General features: G+C 48.9%; 2 protein-coding genes across 14 annotated transcripts in view; one reads left to right on the top strand and one right to left on the bottom strand.

The window, feature by feature from the left end:
- The window catches only part of Pi4kb (phosphatidylinositol 4-kinase beta), a 33,324-nt gene extending 18,957 nt beyond the window's left edge, over nt 1-14,367 (top strand). For 4 of the 9 annotated variants that reach the window (XM_028789629.1, XM_028789628.1, XM_028789626.1 and 1 more), the window contains 8 exons: nt 792-1,019; nt 2,742-2,851; nt 3,494-3,598; nt 3,760-3,883; nt 5,865-6,130; nt 12,021-12,153; nt 12,425-12,545; nt 13,546-14,367. In XM_028789629.1, coding sequence (XP_028645462.1) covers nt 792-1,019; nt 2,742-2,851; nt 3,494-3,598; nt 3,760-3,883; nt 5,865-6,130; nt 12,021-12,153; nt 12,425-12,545; nt 13,546-13,727 — 1,269 coding nt within the window. In that variant the 3' untranslated portion in view covers nt 13,728-14,367. Of the gene's footprint in view, nt 1-791; nt 1,020-2,741; nt 2,852-3,493; nt 3,599-3,759; nt 3,884-5,864; nt 6,131-9,858; nt 11,060-12,020; nt 12,154-12,424 lie in introns of those variants that run through there. The other 5 variants (XM_028789625.1, XM_028789624.1, XM_028789622.1 and 2 more) reach the window with 2 other exon arrangements.
- Nucleotides 1,045-23,035, bottom strand: Znf687 (zinc finger protein 687). 5 transcript variants are annotated; one of them, XM_028789620.1, is made up of 15 exons: nt 22,903-22,993; nt 21,415-21,510; nt 17,919-20,053; nt 17,590-17,768; nt 17,090-17,266; nt 16,795-16,957; nt 16,311-16,640; nt 16,108-16,220; nt 15,798-15,939; nt 12,004-15,692; nt 9,956-10,080; nt 5,847-6,017; nt 3,727-3,877; nt 2,729-3,019; nt 1,045-1,249 (listed from the first exon to the last, which is right to left on the bottom strand). In XM_028789620.1, the coding sequence occupies exons 3-10, from the start codon at nt 20,034-20,036 to the stop codon at nt 15,201-15,203; spliced, it is 3,714 nt and encodes a 1,237-aa protein (XP_028645453.1). In that variant the 5' UTR covers nt 20,037-20,053; nt 21,415-21,510; nt 22,903-22,993; the 3' UTR covers nt 1,045-1,249; nt 2,729-3,019; nt 3,727-3,877; nt 5,847-6,017; nt 9,956-10,080; nt 12,004-15,200. The 5 variants fall into 5 exon arrangements, with proteins under 5 accessions (XP_028645453.1, XP_028645449.1, XP_028645454.1 ...); XM_028789616.1 differs by lacking the exon at nt 22,903-22,993 and adding an exon at nt 22,695-22,843; XM_028789621.1 differs by lacking the exon at nt 22,903-22,993 and adding an exon at nt 22,695-22,843 and having other exon boundaries at nt 2,729-3,016.
- Nucleotides 23,036-24,810: the final 1,775 nt, after the last annotated feature.

The raw sequence follows: 24,810 nt of genomic DNA, 5'->3' as shown, positions 1-24,810 counted from the left end.
TTGCTCAGGCATTGCTCCTTACCGGTATGCTAGAGACCTTTTTAGTTTATGGTGCATATGCTAACGGTGACTCTACTTCATTGCTCTTGTGATGCTGAGAACCTGAGAACCCTCCTGCCCAACTTCTTGAGTCTTGTTTTTATGGACCAAAGTAGCCTAATGATTTCAGTTTACCTTGTGCCATATTGAGGAAGAGTGGCTTTTCACCTACTCCTTATCCTCCTTTTGGTACCTCCTCCAGCCTTTCTCTAACTTTTAGGCTATCCAGGCATAACCACCATATATGTAAAGGAAAAAGTTTATAAGACATTTTTGATCAGAGTGGGCAGAAAGGAAAGAAATACTCCCACTCCCAATTCATACTAGGGAAAATAAGCTATGTTTGTCTGCTTTCTAGAATGATGAGATGGTCCTCATGGTCCATATTCTCTCAGAGGAAGTATTGAAAAATAGGATTCTCCTTGACATGCATCTCACTTTATCCAGTTTTTGTGTCTGCCTTCCTGGGCCCTGACTTTAGCATGAGCCCACAGAGCTTTTAGGCCTCTCTGAAAGACTGTCATTGATAGTTGGAACAGTTTTTTGCAGTTGTGCATGGGTCTTCTGAAGCCCTGATGATAAGCTCAGAAAGCGTGTGCACCCTTTACCCAAATGTAGTACACGTTCCTACCAGTGCATGTTGTCCATGGTCATACTGGACTGCTGAAGACGGTTTGAACAGGAAGAACTGTGTCAGTAGAACTTAAATAGGGAGGTAATGGCACATGCTCTCATCCCCCCTCCCCCCCCAGGCTCCCTACCTGATCTACGTGGAAGTTCTTGAATGTGAAAACTTCGACACAACTAGTGTTCCTGCCCGGATTCCTGAAAACCGAATTCGGAGTACACGGTCTGTAGAGAACCTGCCTGAATGTGGTATCACTCATGAGCAGCGGGCTGGCAGCTTCAGCACTGTGCCCAATTATGACAATGATGATGAAGCCTGGTCGGTGGATGATATAGGCGAGCTGCAAGTGGAGGTGAGGGATCTCCAAGGAGATAATCTTAGAGGCACAGCACTGTTTTCTAGGAGCTTTTGATACATGTGAAATAACACACCTGTTAGCAGAGTGAGGCACATATCCATATGAATACTGTACATAGTACGGGGTATGAGAAGGGAATGCTCTGAATAGCTGGTTGGAATAGGTTCAAGCTTGTTCTGTTACAGCAGGAGTTGCAGGTTGAATGTAAGGAGGAACATCTAGACCTAAGGAGAAATTAATAAAAATGTAAGAAACACCAGCTATATAAAGTTGATTGAGGACAGTAGAGACTGACAGGCCATGCATGCATTCAGTCAGATATACAATGGGCTGGAGACATGACTCAGGGTTAAAAGCATTGGCTGGCTGCTCTTACAGAGAACTGGATTCCTTTCCCAGTTTTCCCACCTTTGCAGTGGCTCACAGCTGTCAGTAACTCCAGTTTCAGGGGGACCTGGTGCCCTCTTCTGGCCTCTTTGGATACTGCACATACATTAGACACACAGGCAAACACTCATATACATAAAATAAATATTTAAAAAAGAAAGAAATAGCTATAGCTGGGTGTAGTGACTCACAGCTATAATCTCACCCAAAAGGTTGAAGCAGAAGGATTATGAGTACTATATGCTAAAGACTTGACTAAAGGCTTGACTTACACCTGCAAGAGCGTATGTGCTAACAGAATCAGACCAGATAGCTGACAGTTGTAGTCTGGTGTGATCTGCGCTGTAATGGGGAGCATGAGACATTCTGGAAGTGCCCAAAGGTGGAGAGAATGCTTACTCCAGACTCTGCATGGGAATCAAAAGATTTCCTGGAGAAGTAATCTTTCAGCTGAGGCTTGAAGCATGGTTGGAATTAGCAGAACAGAGAGCATTCAGACCAAAGAAGAGAGAACAGAACATGACCATGATAGGAATGAAAAGAAACTAGTGTGCGCTGGATGTACAGTGGGAGGTGAGGAGCAGTGAGATGCAGGGGCAGTGACGAGTGAGCTAAAGAGGCCGCACAGACCTGACAAGCAGGCGCTCGCTCAGCCCTGTTAGCTGTGGGAAGAAACGGAAGGAAAGCAGAGCAGGATTTTATGTGATAGTGTTTAGTGAAAAAGACAGAGCTCTATGTTTTTTACAGTCTAGTGGAAGTTACACGTGGACATTTAAGAAGAAAAATGAAGATACACACGTCACTGTTCATTAGATGGCAGGCAGAATTGAGAGTACTTCGTAAAAGGGAGGACAGAGACTTCTTGGGGCCCGGCAGAATATTTTATACTTAAAAGTGAGGAGATTAGGTGGAGATTTAGCCTGACGAAATACATCTGAATGTGGTGGTTCACCTATAGTCCCAGAATTTAAGTGGAAGCTGGGAAAGCAGGAATTTGAGACCGTTTTTAGAGAGTGTTGGGTGTATCCTAGAAAGTTTACAAAAATTCAGCTTCTAGATTTCATTCCCAGTAGTTGTAATTTGGGCTGATGGTGAGAACTGAGACTCTGCACTTCCTCTGCATTCCCATGAATTCTACTGGAATAGTTCACACTTTCAGGACGATGCTGTGGGATCCATGACTCAAAGCCATAGTGATGTAGAACCCTGGTGGCTTTGGGAGAAGGCTGGAGTGGAGTGGTAGGCCACTGTGCCATAGGTAGTTAGTGGCAAGTAAGCAGAGGGCAAGAGGGAGATCTGTGTTTAGCACTTCTGACCTGCTCTTCCCAGCTCCCTGAAGTACACACCAACAGCTGTGACAACATCTCCCAGTTCTCGGTGGACAGCATCACCAGCCAGGAGAGCAAGGAGCCTGTATTCATTGCGGCAGGGGACATCCGGTATGGCCAATCACAGCATCCTTCATCTTCATCTTCTTCACTCTACCTCTCTTTGTCCTGTGCCTGGTCACCAGCTGTCAGCCTTGTGTCTCTCTCTTTTATCTCCTTACTTTGTCCTTGTTCTGTATTTGAGGCCCTGAAGGTGCAGCCGAAACATTGCTTGAGCTACTACAAAAAGAAATGACATTTTAAGAAAATTCCAAAAAGAAGAAAGTGCCCCAGAGGGCATTTGAGCTTCACTTCTCCAAGCTGCACTTGACTAGCATGTGAAAGACCATGGGTTCAGTTCCCAGCACCACAAAAAAGAAACCCAAAGCCAATAATCAAAGTGAGACCCCCAAGTGGAATCCTTCTCTTTGAAGGCAGAGAGGAAATCTTGTTATACATGCAGATTCTGGAGTCATACCTTTTCTGAATCAATATTGGGATAGAGGAATGAGGAAAACCAGGCTCTCTGCATTCTAACATAATCACAACTACCAGGTTAGCAAAATGGAACTGCTGATGATGCTTAATTCTCTGGCTTCCCAGCACCAGGAATCTGCCAGGAATCTAGGAACTGTGGCAAGGGAAAGTGGGCAAAGCATGCATGCAGCTCTGAGATAACTCTTCAAGGTAAATTGTGTATTTTCTTCCTGCTAGACGGCGCCTTTCAGAACAGCTGGCTCACACTCCCACAGCCTTCAAACGAGACCCTGAAGACCCTTCTGCAGTCGCCCTCAAAGAGCCCTGGCAGGAGAAAGTGCGGTGAGGAGGGTAGAGGGTAAAGAGTAGTCTCAGTACCACTTCATATTCCAAGGCATCATCAGGTGCTCACCTCCTCCATTGCCCTTCTACCTCCAAACACTCCATCAGGCTTCCTCTGTGGTCCTTACCCTGGCATCATCCTGTGACTTCTTTCTTCACAGGAGGATCAGAGAAGGTTCTCCGTATGGCCATCTTCCCAATTGGCGACTCCTTTCAGTCATTGTCAAGTGTGGAGATGACCTTCGCCAGGAGCTGCTGGCCTTCCAGGTGTTGAAACAACTGCAGGTAAAGAAATGGAAGAGAATTCAGCACAGCAAAGAAAGGAAACGAAACACACAGGAAAAGGGGCATTGAAAGGAAAGGCTCTCGGTGTAACTCCAGGGAGCTCTGCTGGGCACCTGCTTCTTCTTTTTTTTTTTTTTTTTTTTGTTTGTTTGTTTGTTTGTTTTTTGATTTTGTTTTTCGAGACAGGGTTTCTGTATGTAGCCCTGGCTGTCCTGGAACTCACTCTGTAGACCAGGCTGGCCTCAAACTCAGAAATCTGCCTGTCTCTGCCTCCCAAGTGCTGGGATTAAAGGCGTGCGCCACCACTGCCCAGCTGGGCACCTGCTTCTTACCCAGGTCTGAATGGGAAGATTAAACTGAAACTGGTTGGCCTTTCTCCAGAGAAGCACAGCCAGCCACATAATGAACAGCTCCATGGCAGCCTCTGTTGGTTCTTTCTGGAACTGCATCTGCCCTGTTCAGATCACTGAATGTCAGAGGGCCACACTTTTCTTTTCTTTTCTTTTCTTTTTTTTTTTAATTAAAGGGTGTGATTTCAGATAGGATCTTGTAATTCAGGCTGGCCTTGAACTCAGTTATAGTCAAAGATGGACTTGTAAACCTTGTAACCTTGATCCCCCGGCCTTCACCTCCCAAAGCTAGGATGATGTGCATGTACTAACACGTTTTGGATTTGTCCTTTAAATCAGAACCTCCCAAATGATCTGGGATGGACGGATTTACACTGTACTCAAGTATTTGGGTTTTGTTTTGTATTTTAGAAAAATATTTATTTTCATTTATGTGTATGACTGTTTTCCTGGCATTGCTTGTCTACATAGCATATGTGTACAGTGTCCATGGAGGCCAGAACAGGGAACTGGAGGTAGTTGTAAGAAGCCACACTGGAGCTAGGAACTGAACCCAAATCCCTGCAAAAGCAGGAGGTGCTTTTAGCACCTAAACCATCTCTCCAGCCCTTGCTTTGTCTTTTTTGAGACAGAGTCACTGTAGTTCAGGTTTACCTAGAACTCACTAAGTAGTCCAGGCTGGCCTTGAATTCATGACAGTGAATTCATGCATGAGCTTGAGTACTAGAATTACAGATGTACAACACTGTACCTGGTGTTGAGATGTTGATCATCTGGGTTGGTGATCTCCAAGAGGCTTCACCTGTTCAGTCCAATTCTCTATAATATTTGTAGGGTTTTTTGAAGGGTAGAAGTAGCTTGAACTAACTTTCTCTTGATTTTGGTTTTGTTTGTTTTTAGAAAGGCTCTCACTTGTAGCCAAATGGAACTTGCTTGTATCCTCTCCACTCTTAGCCAATGTCACTACTATTCTTGTGTCACCCCATTACTCCTGCCTCAGTTTCCCAAGTGCTAGGATTATAAGCAGTATGTAATATATGGCTTAAGTACTTTCATTTTGTTTTGTTTTTAAGGCAGGGTCTCATGTAACTCAGGCTGACTTCTGACTCTGCTGTAATCAAGGTTGACTTCAAACTCGTGATCCTCCTACCTCTACCTTCCAACTGCTGAGAATACAGCCTTATGCCACACATCCAATAGTAATTTCATTTTCTAAAGTAGCTTTCTTTGCCCCTAAAATCCCATCTTTTTATTATTCAAACTTATATTAATAGCTTCTAATCTCCCTACTTAGGTGATAGATTTACTCTTCTACCTTTTTCCTATCTCTGTGTGTAGTTCCTTCCCTTTGCCAGGCCTTGAACTTCCTTTTAAACTTCCTGGTTCTGTTGTTAGTGGTTGTGTACACCTATAGTCTTAGAACATGTGGAGACAGGGCTCAGGAATTCAAGGTTAGCTTACATGAGTCCCTTTCTCAAACAGAAAACTTCCTGGTTCTTAGTAGGTCAGTAAGTCTTACTTATTTAATGTCCTTCAATCCAAGACACCAAGGGAGAAAAGTTGAGAAGAAAATTTATTCTCTTGTTTGGAGAAAGATGAGCCACTCTCAATACCTTTGTGTCTCTTCACAGTCCATTTGGGAACAGGAACGAGTGCCTCTCTGGATCAAGCCATACAAGATTCTTGTGATTTCAGCTGACAGTGGCATGATTGAACCAGTAGTCAACGCTGTGTCCATCCACCAGGTGAAGAAACAGTCACAGCTCTCCTTGCTCGATTACTTCCTACAGGAACATGGCAGTTATACCACTGAGGCATTCCTCAGTGCCCAGCGCAATTTTGTACAAAGTTGTGCTGGCTACTGCTTGGTCTGCTACCTATTGCAAGTCAAGGACAGGTAAGTGACTTGTGCCCTTGATCCTAATCTTTCAGAGGGCTCTTCTCTATCCCTTCACATACAAGTTTTAGTTGGTGAAACAACATATTTTTAGGGAAGATTTGTTTGTATGACATTAAGCCAAAGAGGAAAACTGACAAGTGCTGGAGGAAGTGGGAAAGGAAACTGAGTATTTATAGGGTGAACATTTGAGTAGGGCAGAAAGGATAAAGGAGACCGAGGACAGATGCAGTTGTGGGAAGGATGAGGAAATGTTCCATTAGGATCAAAACGTGGATAGCAGGCAGTGACATCAGAGAACTCGAGGCTGAAGAGTCTGGGGGGTTTTGGTTTTTGAGACAGGGTCTTTCTATGTGACCCTGGCTGTCCTGGAACTTGATATGTGTAGATCAGGGTGGTTTTGAACTCAAGAGTTCTTCCTGCTTCTGCCTCCTGAGTGTTGGGATTAAAGGCCTGTGCCACCACACTCAGGGAGAATTTTATTTTGTAGGACAGGAGTGATGTGTTCTGGTCTATGTAGATGCCATATCATGCTGAGGATGAGGGTTGGTGTGACTGGGTCCTTAACTAAAAAGCAAGAGATAACATAGCCTGGTACATAGTGTCAGTGACCAAAAGCAAAATAGGAAATGGATGAGGGATTTTGTGGAGATAAGCTTGAAATTCCCAGTCATGCACTCTCCTTTATCCTCCATGATTTCCCAGCGAGTGCGCATTTGTGTGTGTGTGTGTGTGTATTTTTCCTGCACATATGTGTGCATACCTATTACCAGTGGAGGCTAGAAAGGGCATTGGATGCTCTAGGATTGGTGTTACAGGCAGTTGTAAGCCTCCATGTGGATGCTGGAAAGGAACTCAACATCCTCTGAAGGAGCAGCCCATGCTCTTAACTACTGAGCCATCTCTCTTGTCCCTAATTTGCACAATTTTAAAGTATCTTTTGTTTTGCCTAGATTGATGTTTCTTTCTATATCACATGATTTTTCAGAGGCCTAACCTCACATAGGTGAAGCATTTTGTATATTAATAATGGCTCCACCTATGTTCTGCCATCTAAAAGTATCTACAGGCGTGTGGTTTGGGGTCTGTGGCCTGAGTGCATCTTTTGGTTGCACCTTTCTCTGAACATTCAGTGGCTGGGGCCTGGCAAGATGGTTCAGTGGGTAAAAGGTATTGCTTAATCCCTGGAACCAACTCCATAGAGTTGTCATCTGACCTCCACATGTACACTATGGCATGTGCCATATGTGTGCCATTTGCACTCACATGCACACATACACACCAACACTTAAAGAAACAAATTTGATGGCCTATGTTTCCAGGGCTCCCAGTGACATGGCAGCCCAGTAACATTAATCAGTTGAGCAGCTTCTCAGAATCTAGCATCTATTTAGTGACTATATACCACGGATACACTACATCAAGTGAAAACTCTGTTAGGGGAGTGCTCCCTCAAGAGGAAGATAAGGGTCAGTGTAGCTTTGGGAGCCTACGGTCCTTCCTTCCTGCTGGGCTACAAGGCCATGAGCAAGGGCTCTATGTGAGAGCTGAGGGAGAGTGTACTCATACGGATCTTGACTGCACGTTTTAGACTGTCCCTGAGCTTCAGGATTTTGAACCCAGGGCCTAAAAACATCCCAGGGCTCAGCTCCAGGATTCAGTAAGTGGGGAGCAGAAAAGCTGGTGCAAGTTAGACCTCAGGAATTTCAGTTCTGAAGTTGATATGTAAAGGTAAAAGTAAAACTACCAAAAAGAAAATGTTTGGAAGATGAAAGTCTGTTCCTTTGGCAGGGCAGAGACCTGTATATCTTTTTTTTTCTTTATTCTTTTTTTTTTTTTTTTTTAATGTATGAATGTTTTACCAGCATGTATGTCTATGCACAACCAGCATAGGGTACCCAACAGAGCCAGAGAACATCAGATCCCTTCGGAGTAGAGTTACAGATAGTGGTTAGCCACTGTGTGGATGCTGGAAATTGAACCCAGGTCCTCTAGAACAACAGCCAGTGCTTGTAACCACTGAACCATTCCTCAGCTCCTGATAAACTATTCCTAATAACTTATAAAATAGTGTAGAGTTGGTGATGTAGCTTAAGTTTGAAGAGTGCTTTGCTTAGCATGCACAGTCCTCTGGATTTGATCCATTACTGCATAAACCAGGCATGATGACCGGTAGTTCTCACACTGGGAGTTAGCTGCAGGAAGTTCAAGATCATCCTAGCTATGTGGGGAATTTGAGGGCTGGACCACATGAGATCCTATCTCAAAAAAAAGAAAAAGAAAGAAAGACAAAAAAGACAACTGAGAACCATCTCATAAGAAGGTGGCCACAAATTAAGTCGTTGGTGTTGATCATCTAGGTCTAGGCTCCAACTTGATATTAAAAAATCACATACTCAACATGATTACCCAAAGCAAAGCAAAAAATCAGTCATCCTCAAAACTGTCCTGTAAGACTGAAATAGAGGAGTATGACCTGTGTGGCCAAAACTGTTGCCTATCATTACAGTAGCAATAATACAAATTAGGCATACATGTAGAATATACTTGAGTGTGCACTGTCATTGATCTAGTGATTTTTATTTTTTATGTGCTTTGGTGCTATGCCTGCATGTTTGTCTGTGTGAGGATCTCAGGTTCCCTGGAACTGGAGTTAAAGTTGTGAGCTGCCCTATGGGTGCTGGAAATTGAACCTGGGTTCTCTTAGAAGAGCAGTCAGTGCTCTTAACCACTGAGCCACCTCTCCAGCCCCATCAGGTGATTTTAATATTAATACAAGTCTGCTAAAACAGGCCCAGAAGAGTAAATCATTCAAATTTTTTTCTTTAGTAGAATTTCCCAGAGCATCTTTCTTACTGCATTTTTATTTTATGAGTGTTTTGCCTGATACACCATGTGCACACCTCATTCACCTCATTCCCACAAAGGCCAAAAGAGTGTCTGGAACTGGAGTTACAAGTGAGCTGCCATGTGGGTGCTGGGAATCAAACCTTAGTTCTATGGAAGAACAGCCAATGCGCTTTACTGTTGAGCCATCTCCCCAAAACTGCTTTTAAAAAGGGTGGTAAGGCTGGGCAGTGGGTACGCAGGCCTTTAATCCCAGCACTTGGGAGGCAGAGGCAGATGGATTTCTAAATTTGAGGCCAGCCTGGTCTACAGAGTGAGTTCCAGGACAGCCAGGGATACACAGAGAAACCCTGTCTCGAAAAACCAAAAAAAAAAAAAAACAAAAAAAGGGGGAGGGGGTGGTATGGGAAGGACTTAGTATATAGCTCGGTTGGTAGGGAGTTCACCTAGAATGCACAAAGCCCAGGGTTCAGTCTCCAGTACCTGGCACAGACTGGAAGTTCAAGGTCATCCTTGTATGTTCCAGGACAGCTTGGGAGTACATGAGACTGTCTCAAAAATAAAAATATTTTAAACATATCAATAACAAAAACTCAGCAAACATAGTTTGGGCATATAAGTTTTTTTCATCCATAGCTGAGGCTACAAAGAGGTACCAGCTTTTTGGCTGTGCACTGTTGTGGGCTCTCTGCCGATCAAGGAAAAGTTTGTTCAACAAAGGTAGGACACATTTAGGCCAAAGTAATTTTTATGTATTATCACTCGGACCAATCCAATGTTAAGACTCAGTTCTTCACTCACTCATTTCTGGAAAATATTCACTCTGGTGGTATCCTGGCAATAAGATCTTTTTTGTTTGTTTGTTTTGTTTTTCGAGACAGCAATAAGATCTTAATAGAAGTCTGAAGCGAAATTTGACACAACTATCATTTGGGGGAACTGAAAAGAGCATGTCCACTGTGCAACCAAGAGACTTACCTCTTTTTATTAAATGTACTTCAGGGATTTCTAATAGTATGAATTTCCAGTAAGTGGAATTTGTTATGTTCTGAGTTTTAAAAGATGAAATATAAATATATATTTTTTAATTTATCCAAAAGTCACTGTCAAGACAAATCAGAAAACAGTAAATTAGGACAATTAAAAACAAAACAAAACCCTCCATGTCAAAAGGAGTCTCAAGGCAGCTTTCTAGGTAGAAGCTAGGCCTGGCCAGGTAGTTAACAAGAATGAGAGAAACTGCCTATCACTGGCTTTGGAACATTGTGGGTAGGGGTGGAGTCACTTGTTCTCTCTGGGTCTAGACATCTAGAATTGTTCTGGCTGTCTAGATGGTGTGGGTGCTGTTACACTGTTGGTGCTTTCCCACAACTCAGGTGGGTCTTGCTCTCTCTCTACCCCTCCTCTTTCAGCCAGTCTGACCAACTCAGAGGTGGCCTTCAGCTGGGGCATGAGTGCTTGGCCTAACAAGGCTTCTATTGATAGTAAAAAGACTGGTCATGCTGAATAGGCCAGGCCTCACATGCTTAGCATGCTAATTGTTCTTCCTGCTGACATTAATGTGGGAATTACAAAGACCTGAGATATAGTCCTCTAACTCTTCCTCTTCCTTACAGCTGGCCTGTAGTATACCACTCCTAAGGCTTTTTTTAATGTAAGGCATTTGCCCCTACACTGTTTTATACGTAAAGGTTTTTCAGCACACATGATGATTCATATGATCTTAGCACTTGGGAGACTAAGGCAGACTTGGGCCAACAGTATATTCCAGGCCAGCCTGGACTACAGTACAACATATCTTTAGGGGAGAGGAGAGCCTGAGGAATAACTTCAGTCCATAAAGTTATTACCATAAAATCATGAGTATCTGAGTTCAATCACCAGAACCCACATAAAAACCCCTGGTGTATGGTGGCACACTTTAATCCCAGAAACCAAAGGATTTCCTGTGCAAACTGCTCTAGGGATTCTAATACTGAGGAGACAGATGCAGGTGGATCTCTGAGACTTTTGAGGTTACTGAGTACAGACCAGCCAGGCAGGGCCCTATCTCAAAAAAAAAAAAAAAAAAAAAAAAAACCTCTTACCAGGAACAATGCCTTACATTGACCTCTGGCCTTCACACACAAGTATACCTGTGTGTACCCACATACATGGACATAAAGTAGTAAACTAATTGTTGCTCTCTACTGATGGGACCTTGGTGCCATGGACTGGTTAAGAATGAAAATAATCCCAGCACTCAGGAAGCAGAGGCAGATGACCGAGTTTAAGGCCAATTTGGTACTATACAGTGAGTATTAGACCATCTGAGGCTGCAGTGAGACCCTGTTTCAAACTGATTCTGAATGAGGGCCTTCCCTCATTCAGAAAGCTAACTGCTGGAGCCTCAGAGACCTTTTCTTCTTACCTGTGTACTTACTACTTAAGTTAGAGTCAAGTCTGAGTACTAGAAGTAGAATTTGGGAGAAATTAGCATGTGTTAGTCTGGCTTCTGTGTTTGAGAGTGATCTTCAACTTAGGATCTTGCAGCCTCTGCCTCCCAGGTGCTGGAGTTAGGCATGTGCCATCATTCACACTGTTTATGTGGTGTTAGGAACAAAGCCAGGAAAAGGCATTACAGGCAAGCACTCTACCATCCTCAGCCTTTTGATAATCTTAAAACTATTTTTAGGGCTGGAGAGATGGCTCAGCGGTTAAGAGCACTGACTGCTCTTCCAGAGGTCCTGAGTTCGATTCTCACCACCCACATGGTGGCTCACAACCATCTGTAATGGGATCCAAGTGTACTCATACATAAACTAAATAAATCTTTTAAAAAAAAAACTGTTTTTATTAAGCTGGTAATAACTGAATTTCATACCCCAGTCTTTCTTCATAGTTTTCTAACTTCCTTTTGTTACTAGTTTTAGGTCCTAGGAAATTGACCCAGACTTGTAAGCAACAGGAAACATGGCTGAGGCCTCCCCTGTCCTGTATGGTGAGGCCAGTGTTGCAGCTTGAGATCCAACCTAAGCAAGACTTACTGTTGCCTCTTCCTCAGGCACAATGGGAACATCCTTCTAGACGCAGAAGGTCACATCATCCACATCGACTTTGGCTTCATCCTTTCCAGCTCACCCCGAAACCTGGGCTTCGAGACATCAGCCTTTAAGCTGACCACAGAATTTGTGGATGTGAGTCAAAAAAGAGAGGTGCTTCCAAGGGTCACTGTGTTCTTCCTCTGAGAGGAGCTGATGGACTCCCCCAAATTAGGAACAGAACAGAAATGGCAGTAAGTCAGGATGAGGCAGGATTTCTTGGGAGCTTTCTTATGAAAGAAAAAAAAATGTGAAGATAGTGATAGTGAGGTTTAACATGATTGCCTTAAGAGAAGGAAGTTCTGAGAGGCCCACAGGAAAAGGACCCACCAGAATTCCTCTGTGCACACACTCTCCTTGCTTCCAGGTAATGGGTGGCCTGAACGGTGATATGTTCAACTACTACAAGATGCTCATGCTGCAGGGGCTGATTGCTGCTCGAAAGCACATGGACAAGGTGGTCCAGATTGTGGAGATCATGCAGCAAGGTGTGGCTCGGGGGTGGGGGGCCTGGCCTGGGGGCCTCAGGTTGGGCTGCCTGCAACTTAGAACTTTTAGGAAGTTGACTCCACCTCAAGACTTAGGTGGGGGAACATTTCTCAGAGGGTCTCCATTTCCCCTTTGGAACATTCTTTACCCTGGTAGAACTGGTTTTGGAGGTGGGGCAGGAGAAAAGGAACAGCAGAAAGCTCTTAGGTTCCCTCACAGTAAAACCGAGCCACTTTCAGCCTCCTGGTTTTTCCATTCTCCCATTCAACTGTATCTCTCAGTCTTCTTCCTTCTCTGCTACTTCTACCCACTTCTCTCCCATTATCCTTGGCCTGACTGCCCTGACTTCAGCCACCACCATCCCTACTAACCTATCCTGTTCAGCTCTTTCCTGCCTCTTTTTCCTTTCACTTTGCCACTTCCTTGGTCCCGGTTTTTTGCACAGGACTCCTTCCTTTTCCAGTTCCTCTGGGCCCCTCTTATTCCCCCACCCCAGACTCCAGATGTTTACCCTACCTAAGCTGCCAGTCTCCTCCTCCCCATCCTTGCCCCTACCCCACAGGTTGCCGTCGTTGCTCAGGAGCATCTCTGTCTGGCCCCGTGGTGACGGTGGCCCAGGTCATCTGTGAGTGTCAGACCTAGCATAGGCAGAGGCCTGCAACCAGATAAGTGCAGGGCCCATTCCCAGAGCCTCTTCCCAGCCTTCCCTCTGGGCCCTAAGACATCTCTCCAATGCTTACTGGGGAAGTTGTGGGCTTGCCTTTCCCTATCCTGCCCATATACTCCCACCTACAGAGGAACTAAGGAGTATGGGATGAGGATGGACTGAAAACAAGGCTTCCTGACTGCTTTTCTTGGCACAAGCAGAATTGCTCTATACCATCAGGGATCCTGGTGGTGGGGAGGGAAGGGGTACTCCAGCTCTTCTCCCTGTGACACTAACTACTGGCCTGCCTTCCTAATTGTCTGTGACCCTTAATTTGCACTGCTTCCCTCCAGGTTCTCAGCTTCCTTGCTTCCACGGCTCCAGCACCATTCGCAACCTCAAAGAGAGGTTCCACATGAGCATGACTGAGGAGCAGCTGCAGCTGCTGGTGGAGCAGATGGTGGATGGCAGCATGAGGTCCATCACCACCAAACTCTACGATGGCTTCCAGTACCTCACCAATGGCATCATGTGACACCATTTTCAGGACTAGAAGTGGTGGGATTGAAGGCATCCTCCTTAGGACCCTTGCCTAAGAAAACCCAAATCACAAAACCCCACCTACCTACCCAAGGGAAATGGAAGGCAAGAAATACAAAGGATCATGTGGTAACCATGAGAGCTTGCCAGAGGGTAGGAGAGCCAACCATGGGGTCCAGACTTGCTGTGTCAGTATTACCCCCTGACAGATCCCAGGACTCACTGCTCTCCAGAGAACAGAGGTGATGAACATGAGGAGGACTGGAGCCTTCTTCCCCTCAGGGGGTCTCAGAGGTTTTCTACAAACCATCTTTTATTTTCCCTGGGTCCCAGCAAGATGGGAGGAGTGGGTTCTTGGTACTTAGGACTTAATCCTATGTTTGGCCATGCTGCTGCCCAACTCCGTCCCCTCCTGGGAGCTGACCCCTGGGCCCACATTCCTGAGAGGTGGGTCCCCATCATGGGGGTGAGGAGGGGAACTGACACAATCCCTCTAATGTACTGAGGGCATTGGCTTAGCCATAGGGAACTCTTTACCCTGATCCTTTCCTCACACCCAGGGAATTAGCTCTCGGTTTTTTTGTTTTTGTTTTTTTTTTTTAATTTTTGTTTGAAATAAAGTCCTTAGTTAGCCATCTGTGTCTTGTTGCTTCTGGGAGTGGGAGTGCTTGAAAAGGGTTAAGTCCAGCATACACAAGATGAAGGAAGATTGCTTTTTCCATCTGTCTTTGTCAATACTGCCTCTTCCCTGAGAAGGGCTTCCCCGGTTCTGACTCCCCCCCTCCTATCAGTACACATTATCCAACTCACAGAAAAAGAAAAGCCTGAATGGGGATTAAACCACAAGCAGTTTTAATGGTCTGGTTTTCTCCCTCCTGTTTCTCCCACTGTTAGTATTACTACTACAAGAATAAAGGATTCCTGAGAGCCTGTCCTCTCCTCTCCCTGGACCCTATTTGACAGTACTCATCCCCACCAACCCCCCCCACCCCTAAATTTCTGGGGGAAAAAGACAAATGGAAGGCACTGCAGGGATTGGGGTGGGGTGTTAGTGCCAATGAGTGTTGGAGGAGGGGATACTAGGGCAGAACCCAGCCCAGAGAAAGAATACTGCTCTGTGCCTGAAGAAATCTAGTAGAGGGGTAGAAGCTAGACCCTGTACATCCTTCAGTCCATCCCTGTGCTTGTCTAGCAGGCTTGCCAAGGTCCCATCCTCCCACATAGTTACTGGGGGTCTGCAGCAGGAGCATTAGTGTTGGATTCAGAAAAGAAGAAAGGAGGACCCACTTAAGTAGGACCTAGGGGCCAAACCCAAGAGGGAGGGGGGGTGCAAGTCACTAGAATCCTCAAAAGCCTTTCCCTCAGAGATGGAGAAAGAAGTAAATGTTAAACTCCCAGTCCAGGGAGGTGACAGCAGCAGTGAAACCCAAGTCCCAGGGAAGAGGCCCGGTCATTTTGAGGCTGGAACCTAGTTGTCTCCACTGCCTCCCTGCCGGGCCCTGATGAATGCCATGCCATGTGTGCGGAAATGGGTCTTGAGGTTGAGAGGACTATCACAGCTCTTGCCACAGACCTTACAAGTCAAAGGGCCTCCAGAAGCAGGTAACGGTGAGTCTCCACCCTCTGGGTCAGAGCGTAATGGAGGAGCCTCCTCTTCCCCATCCCCCAGCCCCAGGACACTGGCTTTACCCCCAGCCCGTCTCTTCTTGTGGCTAATGAACCGGTGGCGGCTCAAGGAGCCGGGGGAAGCAAAGCACAAGCCACAGTCAAGGCACTGCTGAGTGCCACCATCCACCCTCAACCCCACAAGGCTCTGTTCTGCTGAACCACTGCTTCTATAGCGCAGAGGACCGTGGCCTCCTGACCCAGGGCCACCCCTCAGGGACTTGGCTGGTGGTGTTGTACTGTCAGGCTCCTCACTGCATGAGTCAGAAGACTGGCGGCGTTTCCGTCCTGGCCCCTGGAGAAAAGTGGAAGAAACCGGGCCTCACCATCACCCTGGTTTCCTGAGACCAAAGTCTCACTAGTTTCTCAATCCCATGACATAAGGAAGGCCTTTTCTTACCTGGGCTCTGCCACCAGAGCCTCGACCCAGGGAGCCTCCTCGGCCAGAAGACTGGGTCCCAAGAGGCAAGCCATGGCGGACCTGGACATGCTTCTCCAGGATCAGGCGACTACTGAAGGTACGCTTTCCCTCTGTACAATACCTAGCAGAGGTAAAGTGGGTGAGATGGCTCCAGAGGCATAGGCAAACAAGACCCATAGCTCTTGAGAGAAGGAAGGCTGCCACAGCAGAAGGTGGCCTCAATCTTCAGATCCCTCAAGCAAGAGACAGGTGGCCAGGTACTCTCTGGGAGGGAATGAGTAAAGGTTACCTGCACGGATACACTCGCTTGATTCCCTCATGGTTGACCCTGACATGGCGCCTCAGGCTTGGGGCAGAGCAGAAGGAGCGCTCGCACAGGCGACAGGGGAACTTTTTCACTGACTAGAAAGCAAAGGGTGGGAATTTTCAGTCACTCGGGTCAACCCCAAGGCAACCCTCCAGCCCCACATTCCCAGGTGAAACCCAGTTCACCTTGCCGTGCTCCTTCTTCATGTGAGTCACATATTCATCACGCTCAGGACACCACGAGTGACAAAGGCCACAAGTCCAGCCTCCAGGTCCCCCACCCCCACCTTTAATGTCTTTGTTTCCCAGTTCTCGTCGGGGTCTTTTGGTTGGGCGGGGAGGCTCAGGGGAGCTAGGCAGCTCTTCTTCAGAAGATGAGGAAGATTCCTCAGTAGCAGGGGCTGCCTCTGCCTGAGATACAGCCAGCTCCTCAGGCTCAGTCTTGGGGGTCAAAAGGGCAGCCCCAGCCCCTTTCCCAGCTGCCTCTTCCCCTACACGTCCAGACTGATGAGTGTTCTGTAAGACAAGGAAGATGGCTACATGGAGGAGAGCCTGGCTTTGGCAAAGTCCTCATTTCACCCCTTATCCCCACTGCCAGGGTTCTAGGACCCTAGTGCAGGTCAGCACAACTAGCTCAGTATCCATTCCCTAGCCTTTGCTCCTCCTGTACCTTGAGATGCTCCAGCATGGTTCTTTTTTGGGCAAAAAGCAGAGGACAAGACGGGCACTTAAAGACACTGACACGCTGAGGCAGTAAGTGCTGGTCGAAGTGTGAGGAGAGGAGGGGTTTGTGAGTGAAGACTGTATCACACATGGCACACTTATAGATCAGCCTGTGGGGGGCAGAAGGGCCAGTATAAACATGAGCAATACAGAGCCCTTCCCTGCACCCAACCCTCCAGTCCACCATCCCACCACCTCTTCACCAGCCCACCTCACCACCATGCTCCCTCCCCAGGGCTCACTTGGCTTGCTGGGTGAGGAAGCTTGGATGCTGGGAGTAGAGGTGGGCATGGGCGCTGGGTGCAGACTTGAAGGCCATGGGGCAGATGGGGCACTTGTGGAAAACTTCGCAGTGTGATGCCTGTATGTGGGACTTGATGGAGTTCACACCCCCAAACACCACTGCACAGCTGGGGCACCTTGGAGAGGAAGTGGGGGGGGGGTACTACAGTGAGGTGGGGGCATCTCCACCACCACTCTTGTTCTTCAGAAGGAAATCAACAAAGGAGCATGAGCAAGGCAGAGAAAGGAAGGAGCCTCAGTCCCAAAGAGAGGTCTGAGAAGGCAGAGCTGCAATTCCACCAGGGACCCTGCTCTCCACTGCTCCCACAATACAGGACTTGATGGCAGGGCGTATTCAACACAAAAGGAAAAATGATGGTTCTCCTTGAGAAGCCATCTAAAAAGGTTACTGCTAACAAACAGATCCTAAAGTTCTAGTGAGGAATTGAGTATCAGGCACCTGTATCCTACACGGCGAGAAAAATGCAGACAAGCCTCTCGAAGATGGGTCTGAAAATTAGCTTGTAGGAAGTTGCCCCCACACTCAGGACAGACGTGGGGGGGTCGGTTCTTATGTGTGCGCTGGTGGGCACTGAAGCTGCAGCGATTGGGGAGCATCATGGGGCAGGATGGACACACCTGTCAAGAGATTAAACAAGGTTCATTGACGAGGGGTGCCCTATATCCTATTACTTTGTTTAAGCAAGCTCCCAGTACCTTCCTGGATTTTTACCTCCACAGCATCTGGCTGTCCCTTCCCCCAGAGAAGGGAAATAAGAAACAACTCACATTGCTGGTAGACCCAAGCGCAGGAGGGCCCAGCTGCTGGAAGTGGGCTGCCATGCCAGCCTTGTCGCGGCACTGCTCCTTGCACTCCAGACAGCGAAAGCACGTGTAAACAGAGGCAGTAGGGGGAGCAGGGGGCTCTGTTGGGAGTGGCAGCACAGGAGCTTCAGTGGCAACTGTAGTGATGGTAGAGGAAGTGACAACCCCCTCTCCCTTGCCCAAAACAGGCAAGGCCAGAGGTCCAGGAACAGGTGGGACAGCCACAGGCAGCAAGGGTGTAATGTCTGGCTGCCCTACCATCTGGTCAAGGGCTACAGGCCTCATGACCAAATGTGAGCACTGCATGACAAGCCCCTTGTCCTTGTGCTCACGGGCATGCAGGAGTAGGCTACACTTGTTGAAGAAAACCAGGCGACGGGCACAGTGGTTACAGGTGACCTCTATACGCATGCTTCTGCGATCATAGTGCCGTGCCAGGCTCTTCTCCAGTGAGAAGGCATCTCCACACTCAAGGCAGCGGTAGCCTGTTGGAGGCAGGGCCAGACCAGCCTCAGCTGGTGGACTCAGGTTTGGTCTATAAGCAGGCAGCAGGTTCTTGCTGTTGAGGATCTTGTTGAAGGCCTCTACCAGACTAGACTGGGTTCGAGAGATCACCGAGCCTCCTGCTGTGCCTGGCCCAGTAGCAGACTTAGAAGGCTGTACCATCACCACTGAGGCACCATTTACCTTCTGCCCCCCAAGGCTAAACCCTGTCCGAACTTCAGCCTTGGGCAGAGTTTGGGGCACCAGACCTAACACACTCTTAGTCATAGTCTTAGGGCTGGTGGCATTGCCCCCTGGTAGAACCACAGCTTTTCGGGCAACACTAGCTGCCATGAGCATGGCAGTGCTAGCATTCTGGATGGTAGCCACAGGCAACACTGTCCCTTTCAGCCTTGTGCCATCACCCAATTGGACACTCACCACCTTTGGACCCTCGGGGGTTGGAGTTACAGGGGACAATTTCAGGAAGCTAGCCTCAGCCAGGAAGGCCCCCTCAGCCAAAGGGGCAGGAGGATCAGGTTCTGAGGGAACCCGGGTTACAGTTCTTGTGATATTCCCACAGGATGTTTTAATAGTCTTGATCCGCACCTTGAGGGGCCTAGAAGAGCTGGAGGAGGTAGGAGAATCATTGCTGTCCTCATCTGCAGCCTCAGCTCCACTAGAGGGACTCTGGGGACTTCTTGGGGGAGACTTGTCCACTGTTCCCTCATCTTCTTCCTTCAGGGGTTTACAGCTGGGTGCCTTTACAGGGGAAGCAGGAGGGCTCTGGTGTCCCGGAGATTGCTTGAAGGACACCCCAGCCACCTGCGGGGGTGAGACACTGGCAGGGATGCCTGCTGCCTCAGGGCTAGAGCCTGAGCTTCTCTGGTTTAGGCCCTGGGAATGAAGAGGGCTGCAGCTTTCCTGTTTCAAGGCCCCTTGAGGCAAGAGAGAAGTAGGAGGCAGCAGGGTTGAGCCATTTTCTGGGGCCAGTTCAAAAGGAGTGGAAAAAGGAGGTGGACCCATGTCACCATCCCGAGGTAGGGAAGGTTCAGGAGGTAGGGGAGCTGAGTGGTCTCCTGGTTCAGACCCGAAATGAGCAAAGAGGTCCAGGCATGTTTTGCCTTCCACAGCTTTTTCTTTCCAGGCATCCCCACTGGCAGGTGCTGAAGAATGGGGAGTTTCTAAGAGGGATGGCTCAGAACCCCCAAATCCATTTCTCATCAGACAAGACCCCACAGGTCCTTCCTTAGTTACAGCCCCAGCCTTACTCTCTTCCTCTCCTGAATTCCCAGTCAAGGTCTCAGACTGCTCTGGACACACTGTGTTCTTGACAATGACACTGACTGTAGAAGTATCCAGGGGTTGTGGAAGGCCATGGTCAGAGGCCTCAGCTGGACTCTCAGGGTCATTCCCAGCAGCTGCTGCTGCTGCTTCTCTGTCTTTAGAATCACCTCCTACACTGCATTCTGGCTTCCCTTGGCCTCCTGGTCCCTCATTTTCTTCTGGCTCAGAGTGAATGGCTTCATTTGCATCAATATCAGGGATGTCAAAAGCAGCAAGGAGGTCATCAAAATCAGGGGTCTTCATGTCCCCCATAGTGACAGGTCCCAGACCTAATGAAAACAGTAAGAGTGAGGAGAAACTGGGATCCCCGTTATCTAGACCCTGAGCCTCCCCTTCTCAGCACTCTGTATGTACCCCACTGACTTGTACATCTCCACCACACTGTGAATCCTAGAGAGCTGCTTGAGGTACCAGTGTGCCAAACCCTAAAATCAGGTTAGTGGGAAAACACTAGGGACTGCCAGAATCAACGTCCAGAGAAAACTAGAAAGAGATTCTTAGAAATACAAAGGAAAGTAAGAGAAGTTGAAGGTTCTCAGAGATCATCTCCACTGAAACCAGATAAACTGTTCCTGTGCCTCGAACAGAACCAATTAACCAACAGGAGTACCACAGAGGACGGCAGACATTAGGATCAATATTATTCATGAAATATGAAAGGAGGGGGTTCATAGAGATCTTAAAGGCCATTTACACATAGGAGCAGTGATTATGGCTAAAACTTAAATTGCTCTGCCTTTAGCTTTATCCCTGCTGTTCAACCAAGTTACTGCACTGCCTTACTTTTGCTGTTTCAAAGAGTGGACAAGTAAAACATGTATCAAAGTTCTTCTTCAAACATACAATCATACGTGTTGAGTGTCAAATCCAGAATATGCAATTTACTAATGCGGGGGGTGGGGGGAAATTAGGACAAGTGAGATCAAGCAAGAGCTGGCTGTACTGGGAAGGAGTATGTACTGACCACCTAGGGCTAGGGTCAGACAGAGCTAAGAGTCAGAGGTCAGTTAAAGCTGTATGCGAAAGATCTGGAGCTCCTCCAGTCACCCAGAGCCCTAGCATTGTCAGCAAGGAGAAACTGATTCAAGGTAGAAAGAATAAGACACAGAAAGAGGTGGAAGAGGGGCATAGTCACAAGGGCCCCAGCTGAGTCCTCTCCTGTCACAAACACCTGCTGCTTGCTCACCTTCCCTAGAGTGTCTTCCCTCCTCCCTCCTCTACCCTGCTCTCTCAGGGTTAAGACTCCAGGGTACAAGCTGATCAACATAGCTGCCACACTGGGGGAAAGCGCCTATTTCCCACTGTCATTTCTGCCCTACGCTCTTCACCCTGTCTACCCTCTAACTCAAATTCCACCTTCTTGGGTAACAGTAGCCTAGAAGTCTCCCCCAACCTTAACCTGGCCCAGGGAGGATTGGGGGAGGGGGTAGTCCCAAAAGACTTATGTGTCACTAAAGCAACAAGGAGGCCAGCCCAGGAACTGTAGGAGACCCACGTTCTATCTTCTATCTGTTCTTAACCCTAAGTGATTCTGTATCTAGGAAGACTCAACAAAGAAGGGACAAATTCGCTCCCCTTTACACATTCCCTGCCCAGGATGCATGCCATTTCCCAGGGCCAATTCTCTCACCTCTTTCCAGCCTTCAGACTGTAACTGGAGATAGTCCCAGCAGGTGGCGGCTGGCATTGCACGGACCAAGGTGGGGGTGGGGGGCAAGGGTACCAACTAGAGGAAGAAAGGGTAGTCCTCCTTGTACATTACCCCTCTACTTAATACTGCACATTCTGGGTTTGAACAAAGCCCTTAGTTTTAACCCAGATGAATCGCTAGGTCCCCCTTCAATTTGGCTCTCCCAGGTCGGGAGACCTGGGCAACCTTCCCACTCAAGCTCCCAGTAGGGTGGATCGTGGAGTGCAAACCAATGGGGACTAAGAAAACACCTGCGAACCTACCTCTCCCAACCACCTCCCTCTGGCGTGCAAGTGACTTGGAGGTCATCCGATAGCCACCTGGAGCAGACAGTGGGCCAAGCACAGAGGCTTAAGGCCAATGAAGATCCTCCACTCAGCCGCCAGGCCTCTGGAGCTGCCATCTCCCTACCCACTTTCCTTCTCTGTTCTCCAAAAGCAAAAAGGGGCTTAACAAGAAGAGGATGAACAGACACGGGTCGGGTGGGGGCTCCACTGCCCTTTGCCCAAGGCCTACAGTGAAGAGCAAAACGAAGGGGCCAGAGCACGGCTGGGGGCGATTAGGCTGCGGCCAAGCTGGGCAGCAGGCGGCATTTAAGTCCCTGCCATCTGCCAGGGACTGGCGCGGAAAGTAAGTCCGGGGTTTCGGGTAGGGGACGAGAAGTACGTTAAAAAACTGAAGGGTAAACTGAGGCGAGTGGTGCTTCTTTCACTTTCACTGGCTAAGAACTCAAGGCAGGGCCTCGGCGAGGCCGGGCCCTTACGATCTGCGGCGAGGCACACAGGGGGCCAGGACTCCCCGGCAGTGGGGAGTGGCGCGAGGGGAGTGGAGACACAAGAGGGGGCGGTCCCTGCGTGATTCTAAGATCTGCAGCCAGGTCAGTCCCGACTTGAACCTGGTCCCCTTCATCTCTGCGCCCCGCGCAGCTTGTCCCGGCTCCGACCCCCAGAGGCTCGCTCCAGACCCGAGTGACTGCAAGGCGCGCACCAAGGCTCAAGGCGCTAGCTTGAGTCCTGCCTGGGCTCGGACACTGACCAGCACCCGGTCGGGATGCAGGCTCCTCTACGGCTGGGCCCAATTCCCCCGCCCCCATCGCCCGGCACGGACACCATTTTAGGTCGCGACATCCCGCAGCCTCGAGTCCCCCCGGCCGCACTCCGACTGCCTCTTAGTCTAGGAGCGCCAGGACTTAGGGGTCCAGGAACCCCCTCCCACATTACCGGGCTAGGGGCAGTGCTTCCAGGAAACCGGAGTTTTCACTGGTGGTCCTCGAAGAAGAAGGCGGCGACCCCGCTAGGCAAGCAGCCGCCCCGGGGGGCGGCGGCACGGAGAAGGGGGTAGTTGACCAAGTGGGGGAGGGGCAGGGGTATTTACCCGCCCCCCCGGGAGGCGGAGCCAGGGGCGGGTATTTGCCGCGAGCATGCTTACTTGTTCCGATCCTACTGCGGGCTGAGACCCTACGGCCTCCCCTCTGGTTCCAGCCGCCACCGCCGCTGCCGCCGCCGCCGCCCTCCCCGCGGCCGCCGCTACTTCCTGCTTCTCTCCGCTTCGGCCTCCCCTCTCCCTCAGCTCCCTCCGCGCTCCTAGTCCGGGCTGCCCGCTTTCATACTCGCCATTGGCTAATGGACCCGTCACTCAACTGTGAGCCCCACCCAGCCCCGTACGGGGTTGGCCCTCCATACCCCGCTCGGAACTGGCCCCTCATAGTCTTCTCACTGCGATTGGACGGGGGGCCTGGGCCCTGTGGAGAAGCCTCTTCCCATTGGCTATCCCGAAGTCCACCTGCCCCGTCTTCGCAGCCCGAAATCCATTGGCCGCCGCCGCTGTCGCTTAGCAAGAAGCCAGCCTTAGTTTCCACTTTGGGTTGCGAGGGGTGACTAGCTCAGAAGCGTGGCCGTCCCCTCTCCATTGGTCGCTCGAAGCTGGACACTGTGCTTCACGAATGCAAACTTAGGAACTCTAGCTGTATGGCGGCGCGTCTAGGGGAACATTGTAGGTTCCGTGTGGAACCTGGGTGTTTTAAGTGTTCGTGCCGTTTCCTCAGGCTAAGCCGCGAACGCAAGGATGCGGTGCTGGGGTCACAAAATGGGGTGCCACCCCCAAACATTACGTCATCGGGGTGACCATTGCCTCACGTTCCTCGCAGTCTAAATTGCTTTAAAATCCGGTTGGATGCGGTTCTGGCGTCCGCCTGCCTCTAGGCGTATGCACCACGCATAGCCCCTCCCTCTGCGGGAGAGCCGGACAGACTTTGGGAGTCAGAGTGTAAAAGAAACCGGAACCATCGAGACCTGAGACCTGGGACACGCTGCGACCGGAAGTGGGGGAGGTGACGTTGGGAAGTGCTGGCGTGGCCTGGGCCACAACCAAGGAGAGCTTAAGGTAGTATGCTGATAGGCTTCTTACGCGAGAGAAGGTGGGAGCCCAGGTCTATTTCCCATTTAAGAGAGCTCTTTTTTCCCCGCCCCCGACACGAGCTGGCATTACTGTTCCAGTTGAGCTTTCCCGCGCTTTACTGCCCCGCCCCTTGGAGGCGGGAAAAGGGGCGGAGTCGCAAGGGAGACAAATTGCCTTGACACTCGCCCACCTGCACGCTTGCAGGTTTTTGCAGGATCCATCTGCAAGCCCAGTGTGCCACCTGGCGCGCACTCTACTCTGGCCGCGCGCCGCCGCCGCCCACCGCGACCGCAGCCGTTTCAGATTGACAAGGGTTTTTTAGTTTGTGTTTTATTTTCACTTTTTACAGTGTTCGTAGTGAAACCTAGTGCTTCACCCAGACCAAGCAAGCAACCCACCAGCATAGCAACTTGGCAAGGTTTAGTTTGGTTTGGCGATACTGATTATTGAACGTTGGGAGTCGAGTCGCACACGCTAGGCAGGTGCACTCGTAACACTGAAGCTACACTATACCCTATCACTTTGCCAGGGTTGGGTAAAGCTTTTAAAAGAAGGCTCTGTTACCAATCCTTGGGCCCCCATAGCATTGGACCTAAAAAGCTCGGACTTATGGATGGGAGGAATCTTGGAACCACCACATTCCACATGATGACGTCAGGCAAAACGTTCTACCTCCCTGAACCTATTGTCTCATGAATAAAATGGTAATTATAATATCCACCTGCCAAGATTATTTTTGTGAGCGTGAAAAACTTAGAAGGCAGAGTGCTATTTATAAAGCGATAGCAAACGGGATGAATGCAGCCCCTACCTCCGCCACACCTGCCATCTTTCTCTGCAGATGTTGCAGCTCACAGCACTCTCCTTTCTCTGAATAACTAATTTAGAGTTCCTTACTGGAGAGCCGAGGATGTGGCTCTGTTGGAAGATTATATTTTA

This window comes from Grammomys surdaster, unplaced genomic scaffold (genome assembly GCF_004785775.1).
Source record: "Grammomys surdaster isolate TR1022 unplaced genomic scaffold, NIH_TR_1.0 125849, whole genome shotgun sequence".
NCBI lineage: Eukaryota > Metazoa > Chordata > Mammalia > Rodentia > Muridae > Grammomys > Grammomys surdaster.
This window is presented reverse-complemented; position numbering and strand designations above follow the sequence as displayed.

What these genes read in the sequence shown, in the direction of transcription:
- Znf687 (XM_028789619.1), bottom strand. Translation starts at nt 20,036, where the DNA reads ATGGGGGACATGAAGACCCCTGATTTTGATGACCTCCTTGCTGCTTTT. An exon ending in TCTCGCCGTGTAGGATACAG is followed by an intron (nt 17,267 to 17,589) that starts GTGCCTGATACT and finishes TTCCTCTCCAAG; the next exon opens with GTGCCCCAGCTGTGCAGTGG. An exon ending in TTCCTCACCCAGCAAGCCAA is followed by an intron (nt 16,958 to 17,089) that starts GTGAGCCCTGGG and finishes TGCCCCCCACAG; the next exon opens with GCTGATCTATAAGTGTGCCA.